Below are 22,250 nucleotides of genomic sequence, written 5' to 3' on the forward strand. Positions count from 1 at the left end.
TAAGCTTGTTTTACAAAACTTTTATTCATCAGGGCTGTAGTGAAATATCATCATTGTAACTGATATTTTAGTACTGCAAAAGGCACAATGAAGCTTATTTAGTTCAAGTACTAGAAATCAGAGGTAACAGCACATCCTTCCTTGGACATGCTTTACTCCGCTGTAGTGGTCATCACAGTTTTGATTTTCTGGATAAGAAGTTCACCACCGCATTCATGCATTCATCTGACAGCCATCTTCCCTGAAGGACACTGCATTCTTCAGCATTAACAGCATGTAGTTTTTCTTTCTCTCTATTCCTGATTATCTCTTTTGAAATTCTCATGGCCTGGAAAAACAAAACCAACAATAAGGTGAAGAGTTCATCTAGGCTTGAGGTGGTGGCTCATGCCTGTCATCCCAGCACTTTGGGAGGCCGCAGCAGGCAGATCAGTTGAGGTCAGGAGTTCAAGGCCAGCCTGGCCAAAATGGTGAAATCCCATCTCTACTAAAAATACAAAAATTAGATGGTTGTGATGGTACATGCCTGTGATGGTACATGCCTGTGATCCCAGCTACTCAGGAGGCTGAGTCAAGAGAAACGCTTGAACCCGGGAGGCGGAGGTTGCAGTGATCCGAGATTGCACCATTGCACTCCAGCCTCGGTGACAAGAGTGAGACTCTGTCTCAAAAAGAAAAAAAAAAAAGTTAATCTAACAGGAGTGGGATTACTCTATGATTCTGGTTCTTGTTTCTCCCATGTTCATTTAATGAATCCTGTTAAATCTTTTTTTTTCCTGAGACACAGTCTCACTCTGTCGCCCAGGCTGGAGTGCAGTGGTGCAATCTTGGCTCACTACAACCTCCACCTCGCTGGTTCAAGCAATTCTCCCTGCCTCAGCATCCAGAGCAGTTGGGATTACAGGCACCCACCACCATGCCTGGCTAATTTTTGTGTATATATATATATATATATATATATATATATATTTTTTTTTTTTTTTTTTTTTTTTTTTTTTTGAGACGGAGTCTCGCTGTGTCGCCCAGGCTGGAGTGCAGTGGCCGGATCTCAGCTCACTGCAAGCTCTGCCTCCCGGGTTTTTACTCCATTCTCCTGCCTCAGCCTCCCGAGTAGCCGGGACTACAGGCGCCCGCCACCTCGCCCGGCTAGTTTTTTGTATTTTTTAGTAGAGATGGGGTTTCACCGTGTTAGCCAGGATGGTCTCGAACTCCTGACCTCGTGATCCGCCCGTCTCGGCCTCCCAAAGTGCTGGGATTACAGGCTTGAGCCACCGCGCCCGGCCAATTTTTGTATATATTTTTTTTAATAGAGATGGGGTTTTGCCATGTTGGTCAGGCTGTTCTTGCACTCCCGACCTCAGGTGATCTGCCCTTCTCTGCCTACCAAAGTACTGAGACTACAGGCGTGAGCCACCATTCTCGGCCCTAATGCTGCTAAATCTTAAGCTGCATGTATAATATAAGACAGGGCTTCTTGAAATTCATTGTGCATATAAATCACTTCAGTAGGTGTGGGGCAGACCTGTGATAACACATTTCCAAAAAGCCTCAGGTAGCTGCTCAAGCATCTGGTTCCAGGACTACATTTTGAATAGCAAGAATATAAAAGCAGTCACTCAGTCACTACCACATATAAAAACAAAAGTGCTACACAATAAGACTCTCCTAAAGTAGCTAATCCACGCTTCTCACCTGGATTCCAAAGGAAAAGTACTCAGCAAATACTGCCTAGCATCCTGCTCAAGCAATCCCCATACAGAATTGCCCCTCCATCCCCACACAGAAATGGAAGGTCTATTTGATAAGTTTTGTAAAAATCAGTACTGTATTTCCAACATTACTACAGTTATTTCTTAATCCCAAATTTCGATGTGCTTAGAGGTAACTGAAGATGTGTCTTGTGTTTTTTATGACTTATTCTCTGAAGGCAAATACATTTTTCCCTTAGAAAATCATTTTCAAGGTTCTTAGAAGTAAAAGATAAATACTAACATTTGGGGGAAGCTTTGCAAATGCCTTCAGCCTGGTCCAGACTTCTTTCTGAAAAGTGCTATCAGGGAAAACTTCAGTAACAAGTCCTTGAGCACATGCTTCTCCTGCTGTTAACTTCTTTCCAAAAACAAGCATCTCTGTTGCCTGAAATGAAAAGCAAGAAGCAAGGTTAAGACAGTAACTTAATAAAACAAGGCTTCCGTTAACTGCTTTCAGGAGGCTGAGAGAGATTTACTCATGGTCTTTTGAGGTTGCTGGTATTTCTCAGTAAGGGAGAAGCTGATGACCTCAGTAGGCAATGGTTTGCAAACTGTGTGCGGAGACAGGCTCCCGGGAAGGTCTGTAAGGGCTGCTGCTTCTGTGTGTGTCGTTGTTGGAGGGGCAAGATCAGGGGGCTCAGGGCAGAAATGATCTGAAGCAGATGCTTGATTCTACAACCCACAGCAACTGTGATTTTCCATTTTATACACTATAAACTACTATTATTATTATTATTATTTTTTTTTTTTTTTGAGACGGAGTCTCGCTCTATCCCCAGGCTGGAGTGCAGTGGCCGGATCTCAGCTCACTGCAAGCTCCGCCTCCCAGGTTTACGCCATTCTCCTGCCTCAGCCTCCCGAGTAGCTGGGCCTACAGGCGCCCGCCACCTCACCCGGCTAGTTTTTTGTATTTTTAGTAGAGACGGGGTTTCACTGTGTTAGCCAGGATGGTCTCGATCTCCTGACCTCATGATCCGCCCGTCTCGGCCTCCCAAAGTGCTGGGATTACAGGCTTGAGCCACCGCGCCCGGCCCTATAAACTATTATTTTAAAGAGGCAAAAAGGAAAGAAAAATCACGGTCATTGGGTCAACCTTTAGAAACTTTCAAAATTCCATTCTCTGGAAACTCTACCCAGTGATCTGGCTCTGAGAGTTTTCTTTACCTGCACTGGTACTCAAATTTGTTCTATTTGACTGAAGGAAAGTAAAGACTTACAGTTATGCTTCTGAAAAAACTGAAGACATTAAGCAGATATCCTCTCTACATCTGCAATTTCTTTTCCAGAAAAGGAATGCTCTTCTTTTTTTTGAGACAGGGTCTCACTCTGTTGCCCAGGCTGGAGTGCAGTGGCACGATCTTGGCTCACTACAACCTCCGCCTCCTGAGTTCAAATGATTCTCCTGCCTCAGCCTCTTGAGTAGCTGGGATTACAGGTGCCCGCCACCATGCCTGGCTAATTTTTGTATTTTTAGTAGAGACGGGGTTTCACTATGTTGGCCAGGCTGGTCTTGAACTCCTGATCTCAAGTGATCCACCAACCTCGGCCTCCCAAAGTGCTAGGATTACAGGTGTGAGCCACTGCACCCGGCCAAGGAATGCTGTAATTAGTTAAATGCTCTAAGACTTGTAGAGTCAGTTCTGCCCCCTTCCCAAGTTCAATTCAGGGTCTGTGATAGCCTAATGAGAGTAAAAACATACAAGTTTTTAACAAAATCCTAATACGCAATGAAAACAGGCTCAATTCCCGCTGCCCCACTTTGAGATCTTGAAGAATATTTGCCAAGTCCTTTTCCTATAACTCAGCTTCCAGTCTTGTCACAATCCCCTTTAAGTCATGCCACAGGGCATTGGCAACAAGGAAACACAGTGAAAGACCTGAGCAGCCACCTAACCAGCCTGGGAGAGAATACACCTGTGAGGCAGGCCGAGGGAGGGGCTGCTGTGATTGGGAGTGGCTCTGGCAGCAGTGAGCCCCCAAAACCTCCCATCTGTTGGTACTTACCATAACTCTGAAAATGAAGACATCATCATGTTTCTCCTTAGGAGACACTGGTCATCCATAAAGGAACCGAGTGGCCTCCAAACTCAGGGGACCAAGGGAGGCTGGCACAGCCCTGGTCCTTCAAGGGACTAATACCACACAGCTGCAAGGCGGAGGTGTTGTGCTGCTTGCAATGCAGCTAGCACTAAGCAGCCAGCTGAAAGAGGATCCCAGTTCCGGGAGTTGCAGAGAGAATGTCTAATTTTCCTGCATCGCAGATACTTCCCATAGCCTGATTCCTCCACTGGTAAAACTCTTAGAGTTGAAGAGCAAATAATTAGCTTCTCTTTTGTCCATATTAGCAAGGGAAAGAACGGAGAGACCCATACAATTCTATTTTTAAACATTCCAAAAGTTACCTTGGCTGGGCTCATTATCTTCGGAAAAGTGTAAGACGAGCATCCTTCTGGACTTTGGCCGAGGTGACTAAATGGTGTATGAAATGTTGCCTGCAGGGGCAGGAGAGAAAAGAAAACCATCTTTCCATGTGTGATTTTTTTTTTGTTTTTTGAGACAGAGTTTCGCTCTTCTGCCCAGGCTGCAGTGAAGTGGCGTGATCTCGGCTCACTGCAACCTCCGCCCCTCGGGTTCAAGCGATTCTCCTGCCTCAGCCTCCCACGTAGCTAGGATTACAGGCATGTGCTGCCATGCCTGGCTCATTTTTGTATTTTTAGTAGAGACGGGGTTTTGCCATGTTGGCCGGGCTGGTTTCAAACTTCTGACCTCAGGTGATCCACCCGCCTCGGCCTCCCAAAGTGCTAGGATTACAGGTGTGAGCCACCGCGCCTGGTTTCATGTGTTATTTTAAAAAATCACGATTTGCTTATAACTTCATAATACTTAATAATACTTATTTAAAAATTAAGATTATGTGGTTAATATGCACACACAATTCACCATTTAAAAGTGTATAGTTGGATGAGTTTTAACAAATACAGACTTATGTAGCCACCACCGCTATTGAGATGTGGAACATTTCAACCACCCCGAAAGGTTCCGGGGGCCCTTCTATAGTCAGTCCCTCCCTCCCTCCCACCCACAGGCAACCGCTAATCTGTTTTCTCTCCCCACAGTTCTGACTTTTACAGAATGTTGTGTAAGTGGAATCCTACATTCTGTAGCCTTTTGAGTCTGACTTCTGAGAGTCACCATGCTGTTGTATAAGTAGTTTGTTCCTTGCTATTTCTGAGTAGTATTCCTTTGTATGGAGGTACAATAATATGTTTATCATTCACCAGTTAATGCCACTGGTGTTGTTTCTAGTATTCAAATAGTTGTACCATTTCACATTGCCACCAGCAATGTATGAAAGGCTACTATGAAGAAGGCTGCCATGAAAAACAAGTTGAACACCTTAAATATACATAGTCGTGTGTTGCTTAACAATGGGGATATGTTCTGAGAAATACCTAATTAGGCAATTTTGTCATTGTGCCAACATCATGGAGTATACTTACACATACTTGGACACTACAGCCTGCTGCACACCTAGCTATGTGGTCCAGCCTACTGCTTCCAGGCTACCAACTTGGACAGCATGTTATTATACTTAATACTCTAGGCAGTTATAACAAATGGCATTTGTGTATCTAAATATATCAAACACAGAAAAGGTAGGCCGGGTGTGGTGGCTCACCCCTGTAATCCCAGCACTTTGGGAGGTGGAGGTGGGCAAATCACCTGAGGTCAGGAGTTCGAGACCAGCCTGGCCAACATAGTGAAACCCCATCTCTACTAAAAAATACAAAAATTAGCCTGGTGTGGTGGTGTGCACCTTGAGTCCCAGCTACTCGGGAGGCTGAGGCACAAGAATTGCTTGAACCCGGGAGGAGGAGGCTGCAGTGAGCTGAGATCATGCCACTGCACTCTAGCCTGGGTGACAGTGAAAAAAAAAAAAGGTATAGTAAAATATGGTGTTACAATCTTAGGGGACCACCGTTTTACATGCAGTTTGTCATTGACTGAAATGTTGTTATGCCGCACCTGACTGTACAATTCTTATTTGTCAATTATACCTCAATGAAACTGAAAAAAAATTAAAAAATAAAAATGTTCAGATAATTTTAACAAAAAGGTAGTTAGGAACACTTGTGTACAGGTCACTGGGTGAAAACTGAGTGTTTGCAATTATCACAGGTAAATACCTAAGTGGTGGAATGGCTGGGCTGTGTGGTAAATGTATATTTAGCTTAGAAGCTGCTAAACTGTTTTCTAGAGTGGTTGTACCATGTGACATTCCCACCAGCAATGTATGAAAGTTCCAATTGCTCTACATCCTCACCAAACCTAGTTATTAAAAGTCTTCTTCACATGCTAGTAGGTGTGTAGTGGGGTCTCACTGTGGTTTTAATTTACGTGTCCCTAACCATTAATGGTATGAAGTCTTTTACCATGTACTTATTAGACATATGTATATTTTCTTTGGTGAAGCAACTGTTAAGATATTTTGTTCACTATTTTTTAAGTTAGGCTGTTCACTTTCTTATTATATAGTTGTAAGATGCACATTCAGGTTGCAAGTCTTTTATTAGAGCATCAGGCAAATCTTTTCTCCTGCTCTGTGGCTTCAGGCAAATCTTTTCTCCTGGTCTGTGGCTTATCTTTTCATTTTCTCAGTGGTTTCTCTCATATGGTTTTAATAGCCCTTTACATTTCATTTTGTCTAACCTATTCATTCCTCACCATTGCCCATTTTTATTTTAGCTTTATAGACAAACTTTAAAAAATACTGTAGAGAGATCAGCTTTTGTTACATGAGTTGAAAAACTGTTTCCTCAATCTGTCATTTGTCTTGATTTTGCCCCAGTGGTTTTTTGATTGGCTTTAACTACTGGAATTAATTCAATATTGGTTATTTAGTATATAGTCATTTTTAGTTTTTTTCATTTTTTTTACATTTAAGAAACATTTTTGTGTTTCTTGATGAGTAAATTATGAAAGAATGTTAATTTAAAATTTATAATATGTATTTAGATGATAAGAATATCTAAATTTATCTAAATTTTCATATTTAACTTCAAAATTTGGCCATATGTATCTAAATTTTATCTAACTTCAATACTAAGAATATTTAGATTTAATTTCCTATAACCAGACACGGTGTTATTTTTAATGCATAATTGTTAGAAGATATAAATCTATAATGTATGCTATGCAGCATATAAATAAAAATAATCAAAAAATCAAAATATTTTAAAAAGTTTGTTAATGTCATGTATCTTCTTTTTTTATCCAAAAGAAAACTTATTCAAAAAAATGTACCCAGAAGACACAGCCTAAGGAATGTAAGCAGGAAACTAAGAAAACTGCCAACAACAGCTAAAGGGACACAAACAGGTACATGCAAAGTTGCCAATAAGCAGCATTTAAAATGCTTATTTTCAGAAAGAGAGCAGAAGATGGAGTTAAGGGTTTAGGCTCTGGCATCAGACTACTTAGTGACTTTGGGAAGGTTTCTTGCCCTCTCTGGGCCACAGTTTTCTCATTTGTAAAATGGGAACCAATCCTTCTTTTTTTGAGATGGAGTCTCGCTCTGTCGCCCAGCCTTGAGTGCAGTGGCACAATCTCGGCTCACCGCAACCTCTGTCTCCCGGGTTCAAGCGATTCTCCTGCTTCTGCCTCCTGAGCAGTTGGAATTACAGGCATGTGCCATGACACCCAACTCATTTTTGTAGTTTTAGTAGAGACGGGGCTTCACCATGTTGGCCAGGCTGGCCTCAAACTCCTGACCTCAAGTGATACACCTGCCTTGGCCTCCCAAAATGCTGAGATTACAGGCATCAGCCACCATGCCCAGCCTAGATTGTAAAAATTATTTTTGCCACATTGGAGGAGAATGTTTGTTTTTATAGACAGGGTCTCACTCTGTTGCCCAGCCTTGAGTGCAGTGATGTGATCTTAGTTCACTGCCACCTCTGCCTCCTGGGTTGAAGCAATTCTCTTGCCTCAGCCTCCCAAGTAGCTGGGACTATAGGCGCCCACCACCATGCCTGGCTAATTTTTGTATTTTTAGTAGAGATGGGGTTTCACCACATTGGCCAGGCTAGTCTTGAACTCCCGACCTCAGGTGATCCACTTGCCTTGGCTTCCTAAAGTGCCGGGATTACAGGTGTGAGCCACTGCACCCGGCCAAGTCCTTCTTTCATAGGGCTGTTCTGTACATTATGTGAATATGTATGCATGTATGCGTATACTTATAATAAATACAATGCATGTAACAGAGTGCCTAAACAGTGACCACTCAAAGATTTATCAGTTATGATTTCTACCTTTTTCTTAACTCATACAGGAAATGTATCATTTGCTGACAGAGCTAATAGGCATTAGTAACAATTGCCCACAGTACAAAATAGATAAAATGTACTAATTAATATTTTGGTTATATGGGTTAAATATTAACCCATCATTTAATATATTTATTCTTGAAGCCAATAATGATAAATCCTATAAAACGATTTTTTCTACAGCCTTTTCCTTTAGCATATTTCCATTATTTTATTTATTTTTTGCTTATATATTTTTTTGAGATGGAGTCTCGCTCTGTCACCCAGCTTGGAATGCTGTGGTACGATCTTGGCTCACTGCAACCTCCACCTCCTGGGTTCAAGCAATTCTCCTGCCTCAGCCTCCAATGTAGCTGGGCTTACAGACACCTGCCACCAAGCCCTGCTAATTTTTATATTTTTAGTAGAGATGGTGTTTCACAATGTTGGCCAGGCTGGTCTTCAACTCCTGACCTCAGGTGATCTGCCCACCTCAATTTCCTTTATTTTAAATTGATGCTTGGTTTATTAGATTGGGTAAACTTTTATCAGCAGATACTATTTGACAAATAAATTTTACTTTTGGCCAAATTTTTTAACATTTAATATACATATGCAATATACATTATAATATATAGACTAGATACGTTTTATATATATTGTGTATATATCTTCTCTGATTTCAACATTATAATTTATATCATAAGATGGAAGTCATCAAAATTTTTAAAAGGATGATGTAGGCCAGGCTCGGTGGTTCACATCTGTACTCCCAGCACTTCGGGAGGCCAAGGCGGGCGAATCACTTGAGGTCAGGAGTTCGAGACCAGCCTGGCCAACATGGTGAAACCCTGTCTCTACTAAAAATACAAAAAAATTAGCTGGGTGTGGTGGCGTGCGCCTGTAATCCCAGCTGCTCAGGAGGCTGAGTGGGAGAATCGCTTGAAGCCGGTAGGTGGTGGCTGCAGTGAACCAAGATCGTGCGGCTGCACTCCAGCTTGGGTGACAGACTGAGACTTCCATCTCTTAAAAAAAAAAAAGATGTATATTGAAAGTAATTTTCAATTCAGTGGGAGAATCAGAACAAGATTCAAATACAATATTTGCCCTCCAAGTATTAAAGAAAGAGATCCCCAATTTTAGGTCAGGAGCTATTGACCCAGTCCCTGTTAAAAGCAGGTCGATGACTAATCAGTCACATAACACAAGACTGTGACATTGATTTCTGCCTCTGAACAGAAACCTCCACCTACAAAGGTTGGGCAGCCTGGCACCTAGAATCTCATTTGCTGTTTTGTGCGGGAAAATTATTCATAAGAATTAGGTCTGTCAATACATCCAATCTGGTTCAATGGAATCCAGCAAAAGAAAATTCAAAGAATTAAGGATGCTATTATATGGTCCTGTGTATCAGTGGGGAAAATTACCTCTGAACAAAACTAGAAATCTCTTCAGTGGTAAAAACCATGTTTCCTAGAAGGCTGTAATCAGCACATTTTACCATCACATAAGCATAAGTCACTGGAACAATCTGATGCCCTAAAGGTGGTTATTAGGTGCTTGTAATGATAAAAATTGGAAACAGCCTAGGGTTCCAGCAGGCAGGGACTGGTTAAACAAGATAAGTTAATAACCCAAATGTTAGGACTGGTTATCTCTAGGTGGTAAAATAAGGAGTGATTTTTACCTTGTAGCTTTTCTTGGTACTTTTTCATATCTTTCAAAATTTTATTTTCCACTATGACATATATATTACTACTGTAGTAAAACTAAAAACTAAAATCTATATAATGCAATGGTGAACACAAGGCTGAATTGTGTTCTGGGCAAGGAACTTCTCAGAGCTTCAGTTTTCTTATCTGCAAAGGGAGTGAGAGTAGATAATGCTCACAGTTCCTTCTCATTCTAAAATTCTAAATCCATTTACTCAGTAAAAAGGATTAAATAATCCCTTGCACAACCTGCAAAGATGCTGTTCCTCCCTCCCATAACAAATTTTCCAGTGTCTCCTGAATATTTCAGAGTAACATGAAAACTGAGTACCTGTTGTGGAACTTGATTAGAATCTAGAACAATCAGAGTTGGAACAATGTTTACAACAAAATGCAAGTTAATAATGAAGGAAAAATAAAATCAGTCAAATTAGACTAATGCTTTGGGAAAAATCTAAATTCAGTTAATTCTACCACAAACAACATGTAACCTGCTTATGACTGACAATGCTGAAGGAGGATTCAAAGGCTCCCGTCTCGTGTTGCTTGCCTGACCTCTTGCTTTCTGGGAGCTGACTTACCCTGTCAGATGCATACACGGCATCGAATAACCCAAGGAGGGTGACGGAGATGCCCACAGCTGGACCATTGACCACTGCAATCAGAGGCTTAGGAAAATCTATAAAACAGCCCACAAATTCCCTACAGAAATGGAAACACAAAATCATGAAATGTGCCAAAGCAGCATGACTGAAGCATGGGCAAGACGGTCTGACTCTGAGATAAAGCCTTTTGTCAGGCTGGGTATTTCCACTGCCACCACCGGCAGCGCCTCCCTGTCCTGCCACTTCCCTGATCTTCCGCACCAGATTCATCCAGGGCATCCATTTGAATGGCAGTGGATGGAAGACCAACCGGAGAGACCTACAGGTCAACCCTGGTTTGAATCCTGTATTCTGGACAGCGAGTTCAGGGCTGTAAACCAGCCGCAGTCTTAGAGATGAGGTTAGGTGACTGAGCACACGCTGCAATATCACAGCAAGTGGGAATGGCAGATTTGGCAGGAAAAAAGAGGAAGGCTCCATGACGTCCTCCTGTGTTTTATAAGACTCCTCCGAGTCTCCTAGTTTCAGCATTCATGGAAATCGCCCATTCCGCTGGCTGGATGAGAATTTGCCACATTCCTCTACCTCAATGCAAGATAATTTTGTTTACAACTATAGCTCACTCTTATGTTTTCCAGTCAAATCTCATGAGACCAGCAGGATGAACAGGTAACAGAGGTCAAAGACAGAGAATGAATGGCCACCTATGGATGGAGGCAGTTTAGAGAAATATGCTTGTCCAAAGTCACAATTAACTGCACTGACACAGAGAAGTAGATATGTCACTTTTGCTCAACTACCTACCACTTTGATGACTAAGAACGGGCGCTCTGGGATCACAGGAAGGTCGGTTACTCTTACCTCAGTAAGATGGCACCATTTTTAGCTTTCTCCTCTACTCCACCAGGGGGAATATCAGTGAAGTTAGTCAGGTCGTTCCCACTACTGTAATAGTCACCATTTCCTGTAAGTAAGAAAATCAACAGATCCCTCATTCATTCATCCTGTAATTCTTGAGTATCTACTGCATGGAAAACTCTATGGTTAGACACCGGAAATACACTGGAGAACCAGCGATGGTTCCTGCCCTAACTTACCAACTAGTGAGTACACGGGACACTGATCTATAAAAACACACAGATAAATGTAGCTAATGCCACTGCTGAAATAGAGGAGAGGTGCATCATGAAATGAGGGTATGTACCAGGAGGGCTGGTCTAATCAGGGAGTTCAGGAAAGAACTTTCCTAAGGAAGGGACAACTGAATTGAGATCTGTGCAAAGGCTCTTCAGAGAGGTTATCCCCAGTGTAGATGAAATAAGAGCCACTGTAGCTGACTACAGAGAAAGCCAGGGGGAAGTTGGTGCAGGGTGTGCACTGGCAGAATAGACCTGACGGTGCTTCGTAGATCCCATGAGGAAGTTTTTTCCTTTATTCTAAGAGCCATTGAAAGTGTGCTTCTGAGTGTGCATGTTTAATTAAAGTATAATTTATGTATAATAAAACAACCAGTTCTTAAATGTTCATTTAGTTGTTTTAATATTTTTAAATACCCACAAGATCACCATCCAAAACAAGATACAGAACATCTCCGTCACCCCAGAAGTTTCCCGTAGGCTCCTTTCTAGCCATCCCACCTGCTCCAAGGCAATCACTTTCTGACTTCAATTTCCACAGAGAAGAACTTCTGCCTACTGTAGAACTTTCTACAAATGGACTCATATAAATATGTAAACTCCTGTCTTTATTTTGCTGAACTGTGTTTTAAAGATGCATCCATATTCTTGTATCATTTATTCTATTTTATTGCTGAGTACTCCATTGTACAAATAGTCAACAATTTGTTTATTTATCCGTGTGTTTCTGAACATTTGAGTTGTTTTCTGGTTTTGGCAGTTATAAATCAGGTTACCATGAGTGCGCCTGTAAAAGTCTTTTTGTGGACATTATGTGTCTTAATTTATGTTGGGTAATTGCAAAGAAGTGGATATCTGTGGGTTTTTAAAAATATTTTTTGTGTATTTATAAACCAGAGTATGACAGCACTGGAAAAGAACTTAGAGTTTTAATTATTTATTTATTTTTTGAGACAGAGTCTCGCTCTGTCGCCCAGGCTGGAGTGCAGTACTCTGACCACCTCCTACTCTGCCCACACTAGATAAGCCTTAGCACCTCCTCTGAGTTCCCTGCTGCTTTGTACTTTCTACCCTCCTCCTCTTTTGAACATGATAGTCCTCTGTTAATTCCAAAAGCTCCAGGACTATTTCTTTCTTGTTCCCTTTTGGAAAAAAAGTGGTTCGCGATCTTGCCTCACTGCAACCTCCACCTTCCGGGTTCAAGTGATTATCCTGCCTCAGCCTCCTGAGTAGCTGGGATTGCAGGTGCGTGCCATCACGCTTGGCTAATTTTTGTATTTTTAGCAGAGATGGGGTTTCACCATGTTAGTCGGGCTGGTCTCGAGCTCCTGATCTTGTGAGCCATCCGCCTCGGCCCCCGGGTCTCAGAGCTTTTTAACTCAATTTCCTATCTATTAAGACGCCCCTCAAAATAGGAATTTAATTAGGATGTCTGAGAAAATCTGTTACCTGTTAAAACAGTGATGGCTGAGTCATCCTTGCTGGCAGCTTTAAGTGCATGCATAATTTCATGATACATCTGTGTAATGGGAAGACAAGGAAAAGAAAAGAACTCTGAACACAGGACTCATCCATCAGTGGATTCACTAAATGTCAGGCTGGAAGCCTGCTCTCAGCAAAGTGCCTAACATTTATTTTGGTTGTATTTTATAACCAAAAAAGGTGGACCGATACACCTGAAAGAATTTTCATTCCTTTTACAATTACTTGGTGCATATTATGTACCTGGTGCTATGGTAGGAGCTGCTGGCTATAAACCACTTTTTTTCCAAAAGGGAACGAGAAAGAAATAGTCCTTGAGCTTTTGGAATTAACAGAGGACTATCATATTGAAATGAGGAGAGGGGTGGAAAGCCTGAAGCAGCAGGGAACTCAGAGCAGGTGCTGAGGCCTATCTAGAGAGGGCAGAGTAAGAGGTGGTCAGAGAAAACCTTCTACAAAGCAACGTCTCTGTTGTGACCTCAAGGAAGCCCCTGGCAGTCTGGGAAGTGTCTGGCTGGAATTTTCAAGACACTGTAATGGTATTCAAGGCAGGGGCCGCAAAATTTTAAATCAGCAACATTTCTGAAAATCTTGGACATGCAACTATATAGCTTTTAATGCATTTAAAACAGGTGCAATTTCAACCTTAGATGAGATTTCAGTGTGGGAAAGAATGAAGAGGCCTGATACTTATAGATATAAATACACTGCAAAAGAAACATGGACTTCACATAAAACAGCTGGCCCTCTGTATCCACGGGTTCCACATCCATAGATTCAACCAATCACAGATCAAAAATATCCAGAAAACAATTCTGTGTCTATACTGAACATGTACAGACTTTTTCTCTTATCATTAGTCTCTAAACAATAAGGTATAACAACTATTTTAATAGAGCATTTACATTGTATGCAGTATTATAAGTACTCTAGAGATGATTTAAAGGATATGAAAGTGTATATAGAGGTTATATGCAAATATTACGCCTTTTTATGGGGGACTACAGGTTCCGCGGATTTTGGTGTCCATAAGGAGGTCCTGGAACCAATCCCCATCAGATACCAAGGGATGACTGTACATGAATAAGCATCTAAGCATTTCTCCTGAGGGAAGTGATAAGGAACTCACTCCATCATTATTATAGTTATAACACAACACAGCAGGGCAACTGGTGAGACCAGGATTAGAAGATGGATTATCAGGGTTTCTTTTTTTTTTTTTGAGATGGAGTCTCACTGCGAGGCCCAGACTAGAGTGCAATAGTGTGATCTCAGCTCAACCACCACCTCCCCAGTTCAAGAGATTCTCCTGCCCCAGCCTCCCCAGTAGCTGGGACTATAGGCGCGCACCACCACGCCCAGCTAATTTTTTGTATTTTTAGTAGAGATGGGGTTTCACCATGTTGGCCAGGCTGGTCTTGAACTCTTGACTTCAAATGATCTGCCCACCTTGGCCTCCCAAAATGCTGGGATTACAGGGGTGAGCCACCACGACTGGCTATCAGGGTTTCAATTTAGGTTTTCCTGCTTATTTGTTATGTGAACTTGAGCAAGTTACTTCTTAATCTAATTATCTTATTATTAAGAAATGATAACAGTAGGCTCCTTGTGAGGATTAAATAAACGTCTGTGTAGAGAGTGCTGGCACTCATTAGGCACTCTGTACAGAGTAGCTGTGATTACCATAGCTGTGGAGAAATGAGTCAGGGCAAAGTGGAAATAAAGTTTGAGCATTAAATGCTTTATGAGTTGAATGACATATATCCCACTTCAGGAAATTCTGAAGATGATTTTAAAGTGAGTATGCTCTTTCTGCCACAATGGAGGTTACTGACCCAACAGCTATAGTCCTCTCAAATTTTAGTCCCAGTGGAGCACCAAGCATCCAATTAATTCCCTATAATTTTTTTCAAGGAGAAGGGGCTAAAGTGGTTATTTTATTATCATTCTAGTTCAATGAGAGATTCAAAGACTGAAGTTGCCGAGTGAAGCAGCTACTTTAAAGCCGAGTTGGGTAATGATTTAAGATAAAGTCCTTCTCTCCTTTCTCCCTATACTTGTAAAAAATGAAGCCCCCATGCAAGCAGAAAGACTTACTTTCATGTCTAAGTGACATGAAGATACTTCTGGGAGCAGTCTACACCAACATAGATGGCTTCTATGCGAATTCTCTCACAGTAACATGTTTCATTTATATTATTTGTGCTTCCATCATTAGGAAAATCATGGTGCCTTTTGGGTATATCAGAACCTACCTGAAGTTCACAAACTCTAAACAATGAACGCTCGACTCTGTTGTATGAAGTAGCCACAATTACCAACCTTCCTGCACAAATCAAACAAGACATACCATAAAATAGGAATGATGCTGAAACTCTACAGCTTTTGCGTGAAACACATAGAAGAAGAAAAGAAAAACAGGACAAACTCCGAGGGCAGGTAACATTACCTCCACGTTCAGGGCATTTTTCTTTGTGGGCCGGTTTAACATGATCTTTGTGATGCCATCTTCGGAGGTCACCATCAGAGTTTCATACCCAGTTGATTTCCTGTCTGTTCCAGGCTCCACCTGACTAGAGGATTCCAATGAAGAACTCAAACTGGACACCAAATCCACATAGTTCTGCCTGGCAGTTTCCTGAATGGAAGATGACAAACAGCCTCAGCCCATGGTCAATGAATAAGCACGTTGAGAAAGTTACTAGACTAATAACTAGCATCTTGCAATGAAGAAAGAATAGAAGCACATCAAGATCTTGAAGGCTCCATTTATAATGGCTTAATGAGAAGCACCAAACTTCTTTAGAATGACAGCAAATAAAAGCAGAGTAACTAGTAAATTCACCTTGGGCAGGCTGCCAAGGGCATTCCATGCATCCCATTTGGCCTTGTTGATCAAGTCAAATACACCTGGTTTGGGCATGTTACAAGGTCCTTCAGTGGCCTGTGAAAAGGAGAGGGGCAATATAGTCAAGTGACCATGTAAACTGGACCCCTAAATATTTAAGACCCATAAAATCCACAGGCGCATGAATGCCTCCCCCAAATCCTTTCACAGGGTATGTAAATTGATCTGAATTCTCCCCTCCAGTCTTTTTGGTGTTATTGCCAAAAATGCACAAACAACAGAAAAAAGACTGGAAATAAATAACTGCCTGTCTATGAAAATAAAGGTTTTGGGGAAGTACTTTCTAAAAAAATCTAATGATTCATTAGTTTTATATTGGTAATCATATTTTCCACAAACAATCAAAATATTCAAGCAAACAATCTTTAAAAGGAACTAGTCAACAAATATTTGGAAACCGACAGCATATTCCAAAAGCCCATCTAAAGGTACAAAAAGACACCACGAATTCAGTGGTGGACTTTTGGTACCTGGGCAACGAAACTGCAGCTGAGGGGCTAGGGTGGGGCTGTCAGAGCCACTGATTCTTAGGAAACTTAACTGAAAAACATGTAAGTAAAATGCAAAAAGGAATTAAATTTTATTTTTGAGGCTAGACGGAGTGGGTATTTTGAGATGAATAATTATATCCCATTCAGCTACTTTTCAGAAATGGCAATTCAAAATTCCACTTAAAATTTTAAAATTTTATAATACAGTTAGCTAAAAGAGGAAAGAAGAAAGAGTCTTTGGAAAACAGGCCGGGAGGCTCACACCTGTAATCCCAACACTTTGGGAGGCGGAGGTGGGTGGATCACCTGAGGTCAGGAGTTCGAGACCAGCCTGACCAATATGGTGAAACCCCATCTCTACTAAAAATACAAAAATTAGCCAGGCATGGTGGCGAGTTCCTGTAATTCCAGCTACTCGGGAGGCTGAGGCAGGAGGATTGCTTGAACCTGGGAGGTGGAGGTTGCAGTGAGCTGAGATGGTGCCACTGCACTCCAGCCTGGGTGACAAAGCAAAACTGTCTCAAAAAAAGAAAAAGAAAAAGGCAGTAAAGGAGGCTATGAATTTCTTTAGATAGAGATAGTGTCATCTGGCAAGAGTTAGCCAACCTAGAAGTTAGAGGGAACACAGCCCACAGCATAAGGGCTTGCCCTTGTCTCCTGACTGTCCTCAATGCTACCACCGACTGCAAGGCTGGAGGGCGCCCAAGACCACCCTCAGGTGCAATAATTTACTAGAAAGACACCCAGAACTCACTGCAAGTTGTTAAACGCACAGTTAGTAGTTTATTAAGGGAAAGGATAGAGATGAGAATCATCCAAGGGATGGAGGATTGGGGTAGTAGCAAACGTGGAGTTTCCACTGTCCTTTCCCCATGGAGTCAGGACAGGGCACCTCTCCCCGAACTGATGTGACAGGGAGTCCTGCCAACCAGAGACGCTCAGCTCATCAGTCTCAGTGTCCAGAGTTTTCAGTTGGGCTCCATCACCTGTGCCTGACTGTATAACCTGAAGCCCCCACCCTAAATCACATTGTTAAGACAATCCAGGCAAATAAAGACACTCCTATCAGGCTTTAGAGATTCACTTCCCAGAAGCTAAGGACAAAGCCACACGTCCTTTGGGACAAGGTTAAATTTTTTTACTATACACACCCATATGAAAGAGAAGCTCATACCCATCATAGCACAGAAAAACAGATAACACAGGAGCCCAGAGAGGCAGATACGTCGGGGAAGTCTTTGGCATTGAAACTTCAAAGCTTTAGGTTTTAAATTTTGTTATAAACATTTCCAAACATACCAAAGTAGAATACGATAATGAATTCCCAATACCCATCATCCAGGTTCAACAACGATCAAATTGCCTTACTTGCTTCATCTCTCTCTCTCTCTTTTCTTTTTTTCTTTTTTTGACAGAGTTTTTGCTCTGTCACTCAGGCTGGAGTGTAGTGGCGCAATCTTGGCTCACTGCAACCTGATTCAAGCGATTCTCCTGCCTCAGTTTCCCAAGTAGCTGGGATTACAGGTGCACGCCACTACGTCCAGCTAATTTTTGTATTTTTAGTAGAGACGAGGTTTAACCATGTTGGCCAGGCTGGTCTCAAACTCCTGACCTTAAGGGATCTGCCCGCCTCAGCCTCCCAAAGTGCTGGGATTACAGAAGTGAGCCACCATGCCTGGCCTCATCTATCCCTTTCTTTCTTTTTTTGCTTAGAGAACTTCAACTATCCATTGTTTCACCCCTATATCCTTTAGTATGCACTTCTTAAAAATATCAACATTTTCTTATATAACCTTGACACCATTAACAATGATTTCTAGGTATCTTCTAACACTCTGACCTTATTCAAAACTTCCCCAATTATCTTAAAAATACCTTTTTCAATTGATTTATTCTAATCAAGAGCTAAATAAGGTCTACAAATGTGAATATTATATCTCGTAAGTCTCTTTTACTCTGGCATGACACTGAGGCACTTTGTGCCTTGATAATATTTCAAGGTCTAATATTAAAAAACTTGCGCGCATATACATACATACATATATACACACACACACACACATATATATATATACACACACACACACACACAATACTTAAGAGGGAGCAAGACAAACCCAAAATATTAAGGCTACATTTTAGTAAACACACAGTTTATCTACTTAAGGAGTCATTTGCCTAAAATTATTTAAATGTCAGACCGTAGGCATTTACCTGCTTATACAGTGAGTAGAGTTTTAGCTTCACTTCATTTCCTGGATCCTTCTTCAAGAGTTTCACTTGATTCATTGCATTTTCAAAGTCCTTCTGACTGGCTCTCATTGCTGTTCTATTCAGGTGCAGCTGAACTACTGGGAAACTAATGACCTGCAGAGAACTACAATTAGGCAGACTGATTTCTATATGTTCCCAACCCTCACATTTCTGCAGCCTGATTTCTAATTGTTCCCAACCCATACATACTAAAATGCTATGTTTGTCCATATTTTCTTTATACTTGCCTCTGCAAACTGGCTGCAAATAATTGGCTGTAAGGATTCCAAGATAGTAACTCAATACGGAAGCTAACAGTACTAACTTTAAATAAATGGAAAAGTAAATAACCATCCAGGGAAGTATTTGTAAGCAATTTAAGATAAAAACAGCCAGAACAGGAATACCATGTAAATTTTGCCAAAAGCAAGAAGTGAAGCGCATGCAAGACAGTGAACAGCAAGAGACCAAAAAGCTAAAGTGCACAGAATTTTGTAACGTGTCCCAAAGTCCTGAAACAGCCTCTGCACTCACTGATAAGCCATAAACTATATCAGGTCAATTCTTGTCTCTTTGCTGGAAAACCGGTTTCCAACATACACACAGGTGGAAGGAAGGGAGAATGGATGTGAATATACAAGAAATATTCAAAAGGGCATAGGAACAGTTGCTGGCATTCCAGACAGAGCCACAGCCTTCTCAGCAGATGGGAGGGAATCTACCTGCAGTGGAAGGGAGTCAGTGAAGGAGGAGGCTCAGCAGGCGTGCCTCCTTTTGTGGGGATGTTTAACCAGCCAGCCAGGAACAGAGCAGAAACAGTAACCACCGCGGGGTGACGAGCAGGTTTTTAAGCACACATAGTGAGCGGGGGTGGGGTGGCAAACTTCAATGCACAGGACTCAGGCAGGCCACAAGCAAAAAATGGATGTTCACGACGATGACCCGGAATAGTAGAGTTAATGGCATCAAAGATGATTAAAATAATACAGGTTACAAAGCCCAAACCTCACACACAAACACAATTACGTAACTCGAAAATGGTACAATGAACTCTAGGTTCAAACTTTGGACTATTAGTAACTGATTCAGTAAGATCAGCCTACAGTAAGTTTTATATTAAAATGATTTTCTGTAAAGGGAAAAACTGCATCTTATATGGCAAATTCCAAGTAGAAAACGAAAGAAAAATTTAAAATGTCCACAAAAAGAAGAAACGTACAAGTTTCCACAAAATGTGGAACAAATTATTTATTTTTAAATAAAGCGTGAGTTTTAAAAACAAATAGCAAAAACACGACCATTTAAGAAATACATAAAGTCGGGAAAATCACTAATAATTTTACCACTTCAAGGCCACCACCGTGTTTCGGTTTTGTTCCCTACACACAGATTCGTGCGGGGTTCCCGGGACCCCAGGGACGTGGAGCGTGCTGCTTAGCCGTGACTGCGTACCCGGCCATTTCACTTTATAGCATACGAGTTCTCCAAAGGGCAAAGAGTGTTAAGTCCACACGAGTGGTAACGGCTTGCGTTTACCTCGCTTTTAGCAAGCAACGCTTTGCACCCCAGAGGCAGCCCGGCTGGGAAGTGCAGGCCCGGGTGTCCGGGGAACCACCGTGCCCAGCTGGGGCGGCTCACCCGCCCGGAGTCCGGCCCCCGGAGGATGGGAGCGTGCGCGAACGCAGGCGGAGACCTCGGGGACTGCGGACAGAGAACCATAGCCCTGACCTCCCGACGCGCCCATCCTGACCCCTCTGGGCCCATCGGTGCAGGAGGGCGCGCGAGTGAGGTGGTTATCCTTTAGTACTGCCTCCCTGGAAAACCAGCAAAGAAAGTCCTGTTGCCACCTAGACAATAGGGAAGGAGGGTCTTCCAACGGCGATGACCTTCGCCTGGACAGCGGTATCCTGCGGGCGACCTTGGGCCGGGAGGCCGGGGCTCCAAGCTTACCTCGGACACCAACGGTGTGCAAGTCTCCAGGCCAACTGCGCCATCGCTACCCCGTGGGCGGCTCAGGGGCGGGGCCGGGGCTCGGGGGCGGGGCCTGGGCTCGCGGGCTGCGGAGGTTTGGGGGTGGGGCCGGGGCTTGGGTGCGGGGCGGGGCCGAGAGCAGAGCCCAGGCAGGAGCCTGGGGCATGGGCGGGGCCAGGGTTGGGGCGGGGCCAGGGTTGGGGCGGGGCCAGGCTGAGAACGTAGCCAGGCCGCGTTCGGCGTCGCTAGCCCGTGGGCGGCTCTGGGGCTGCGGGGGCTCGGGGGTGGGGCCGGGGGTCGGGGCGTGGGCGGGGCGGGGACTCTAGGCGGTCAGGATCCGGGACTGCGATGCGGGGGCGGGGCCAGAGCGAGGCGGGGTATCACCCGGGAGTGGAGGAAGGGCGTAGGGTGCGGGGACGGTGATCCGGGGCGGACCTGCGCGGCGCGTGGGGCGGGGCACAGATGGTCCCCGACCTGGCTCCGAGCAACTGCGAGCTGGACGCGCGGCTGTTCTCTGGGCGGACCTCAGCAATGCGAACCCTGCGGTTGCCAGAGCACTGAGCGCCCTGCCCGGAGTCCCGCGGAGCCTGGCGAGGAGGGGTCGCTGCATCCCGAGGGCCAGCCGTACGCCGGGAGGTGGGGTAACAATTCAGGGCATATGCTTAAGAACAGCTAGGTCATGCACCCCCAAATCGAAGATTTGCAGACCTGGTAGGACAGCTGGGGATCAGAAGTGATTTTTGGAGTACGCAACTTTTTAGTGTCAGTTAAGAGTTCGTGGATATTTTTGAGTTCTGCTGAGACATATGCAAAGTATTTTCTTTGGGGAAGAATTCTTAATAGTTGGAAGGGCCTTGGCTGTGTCACCTTGTCCAGTTCCCAGAGAACCAAAAAACAAAACAGAACAAAACAAAACCACCCCTCTAAATTCTGTGCCCAAGTTGTCCTATCCAAGCATGCCTAGGCGTTTTAGTATTAGGTAGCTGATACTTGTGGACCACCTATAGTGAGCCAGGCTAATTGTAAGTCTTTTGACAACCCTGTAAGGAAAACGATATTGCCCTTTTGAGCTGATGTGGAAATTGCCCTGTTGAGCATATTGCCCTGTTGAGCTGATGTGGGAACTGAGACCCAGAAAGATTAACCTGGTGAATTCTCCAAAGACATGAGGCTTGCAGGTGGGCAGAATCCAAGTCTCAAGTAACTTTAGCACTAAGTTTCATCAGGTAGATCTGGGTAATAGTGTACGTGGGGCAACACCGAAAGTCAAATAGAACAATTTGGGCTTATCCCAAAGCCTTTCTCCAGATTTTTTTTTTTTTTTTTTTTTTTTTTTTTTTTTTTTTTTTTTTTTTTTGAGATGGAGTTTCCCTCTTGTTGCATAGGCTGCAGTGTGATGGCGCAATCTCGGCTCACTGCAACCTCCACTTCCCGGGTTCAAGTGATTCTCCTATCTGGGGCTCCCGAGTAGTTGGGATTACAGGCATGCGCCACCAGGCCTGGCTAATTTTTTGTATTTAGTAGAGATGGGGTTTCACCTTGTTGATCATACTGGTGTCAAACTCTTGACCTCTGGTGATTCACCCGCCTCGGCCTCCCAAACTGTAGGGATTACAGGCGTGAGCCACCACACCCG

The 22,250-nt window shown here is 43.2% G+C and overlaps 2 protein-coding genes and 1 long non-coding RNA gene across 6 annotated transcripts in view; 2 read left to right on the top strand and 1 right to left on the bottom strand.

The window, feature by feature from the left end:
- The window catches only part of LOC126952541 (uncharacterized protein C6orf201 homolog), a 43,269-nt gene extending 35,384 nt beyond the window's left edge, over positions 1-7,885 (top strand). The window contains exon 4 of one of the 3 annotated variants that reach the window (XM_050787274.1): positions 7,033-7,885. In XM_050787274.1, the coding sequence (XP_050643231.1) occupies positions 7,033-7,116 (84 nt within the window). In that variant the 3' untranslated portion in view covers positions 7,117-7,885. The remainder of the gene's footprint in view (positions 1-7,032) is intronic. The other 2 variants (XM_050787272.1, XM_050787273.1) reach the window with 2 other exon arrangements.
- Positions 6-20,675, bottom strand: ECI2 (enoyl-CoA delta isomerase 2). Of its 2 annotated transcripts, none has more exons than XM_050787254.1 (10): positions 20,594-20,675; positions 18,605-18,757; positions 15,837-15,935; positions 15,441-15,629; positions 12,959-13,028; positions 11,235-11,337; positions 10,350-10,470; positions 4,154-4,243; positions 1,993-2,136; positions 6-328 (listed from the first exon to the last, which is right to left on the bottom strand). In XM_050787254.1, the coding sequence occupies exons 2-10, from the start codon at positions 18,710-18,712 to the stop codon at positions 173-175; spliced, it is 1,080 nt and encodes a 359-aa protein (XP_050643211.1). In that variant the 5' UTR covers positions 18,713-18,757; positions 20,594-20,675; the 3' UTR covers positions 6-172. The 2 variants fall into 2 exon arrangements, with proteins under 2 accessions (XP_050643211.1, XP_050643210.1); XM_050787253.1 differs by having other exon boundaries at positions 18,605-18,767; positions 20,594-20,669.
- LOC126952556 (uncharacterized) lies at positions 15,262-15,858 on the top strand. Its single transcript, XR_007724944.1, has 2 exons — positions 15,262-15,430; positions 15,554-15,858. It is a non-coding gene; the product is annotated as an uncharacterized LOC126952556 (long non-coding RNA).
- Positions 20,676-22,250: the final 1,575 nt, after the last annotated feature.

Source organism: Macaca thibetana, chromosome 4 (genome assembly GCF_024542745.1).
Source record: "Macaca thibetana thibetana isolate TM-01 chromosome 4, ASM2454274v1, whole genome shotgun sequence".
Taxonomy (NCBI): domain Eukaryota; kingdom Metazoa; phylum Chordata; class Mammalia; order Primates; family Cercopithecidae; genus Macaca; species Macaca thibetana.

What these genes read in the sequence shown, in the direction of transcription:
- ECI2 (XM_050787253.1), bottom strand. Translation starts at nt 20,637, where the DNA reads ATGGCGCAGTTGGCCTGGAGACTTGCACACCGTTGGTGTCCGAG. An exon ending in AATGGTGCCATCTTACTGAG is followed by an intron (nt 10,471 to 11,234) that starts GTAAGAGTAACC and finishes CCATTTCTGTAG; the next exon opens with GGAATTTGTGGGCTGTTTTA. An exon ending in AGATAATGAGCCCAGCCAAG is followed by an intron (nt 2,137 to 4,153) that starts GTAACTTTTGGA and finishes TTTTCATTTCAG; the next exon opens with GCAACAGAGATGCTTGTTTT.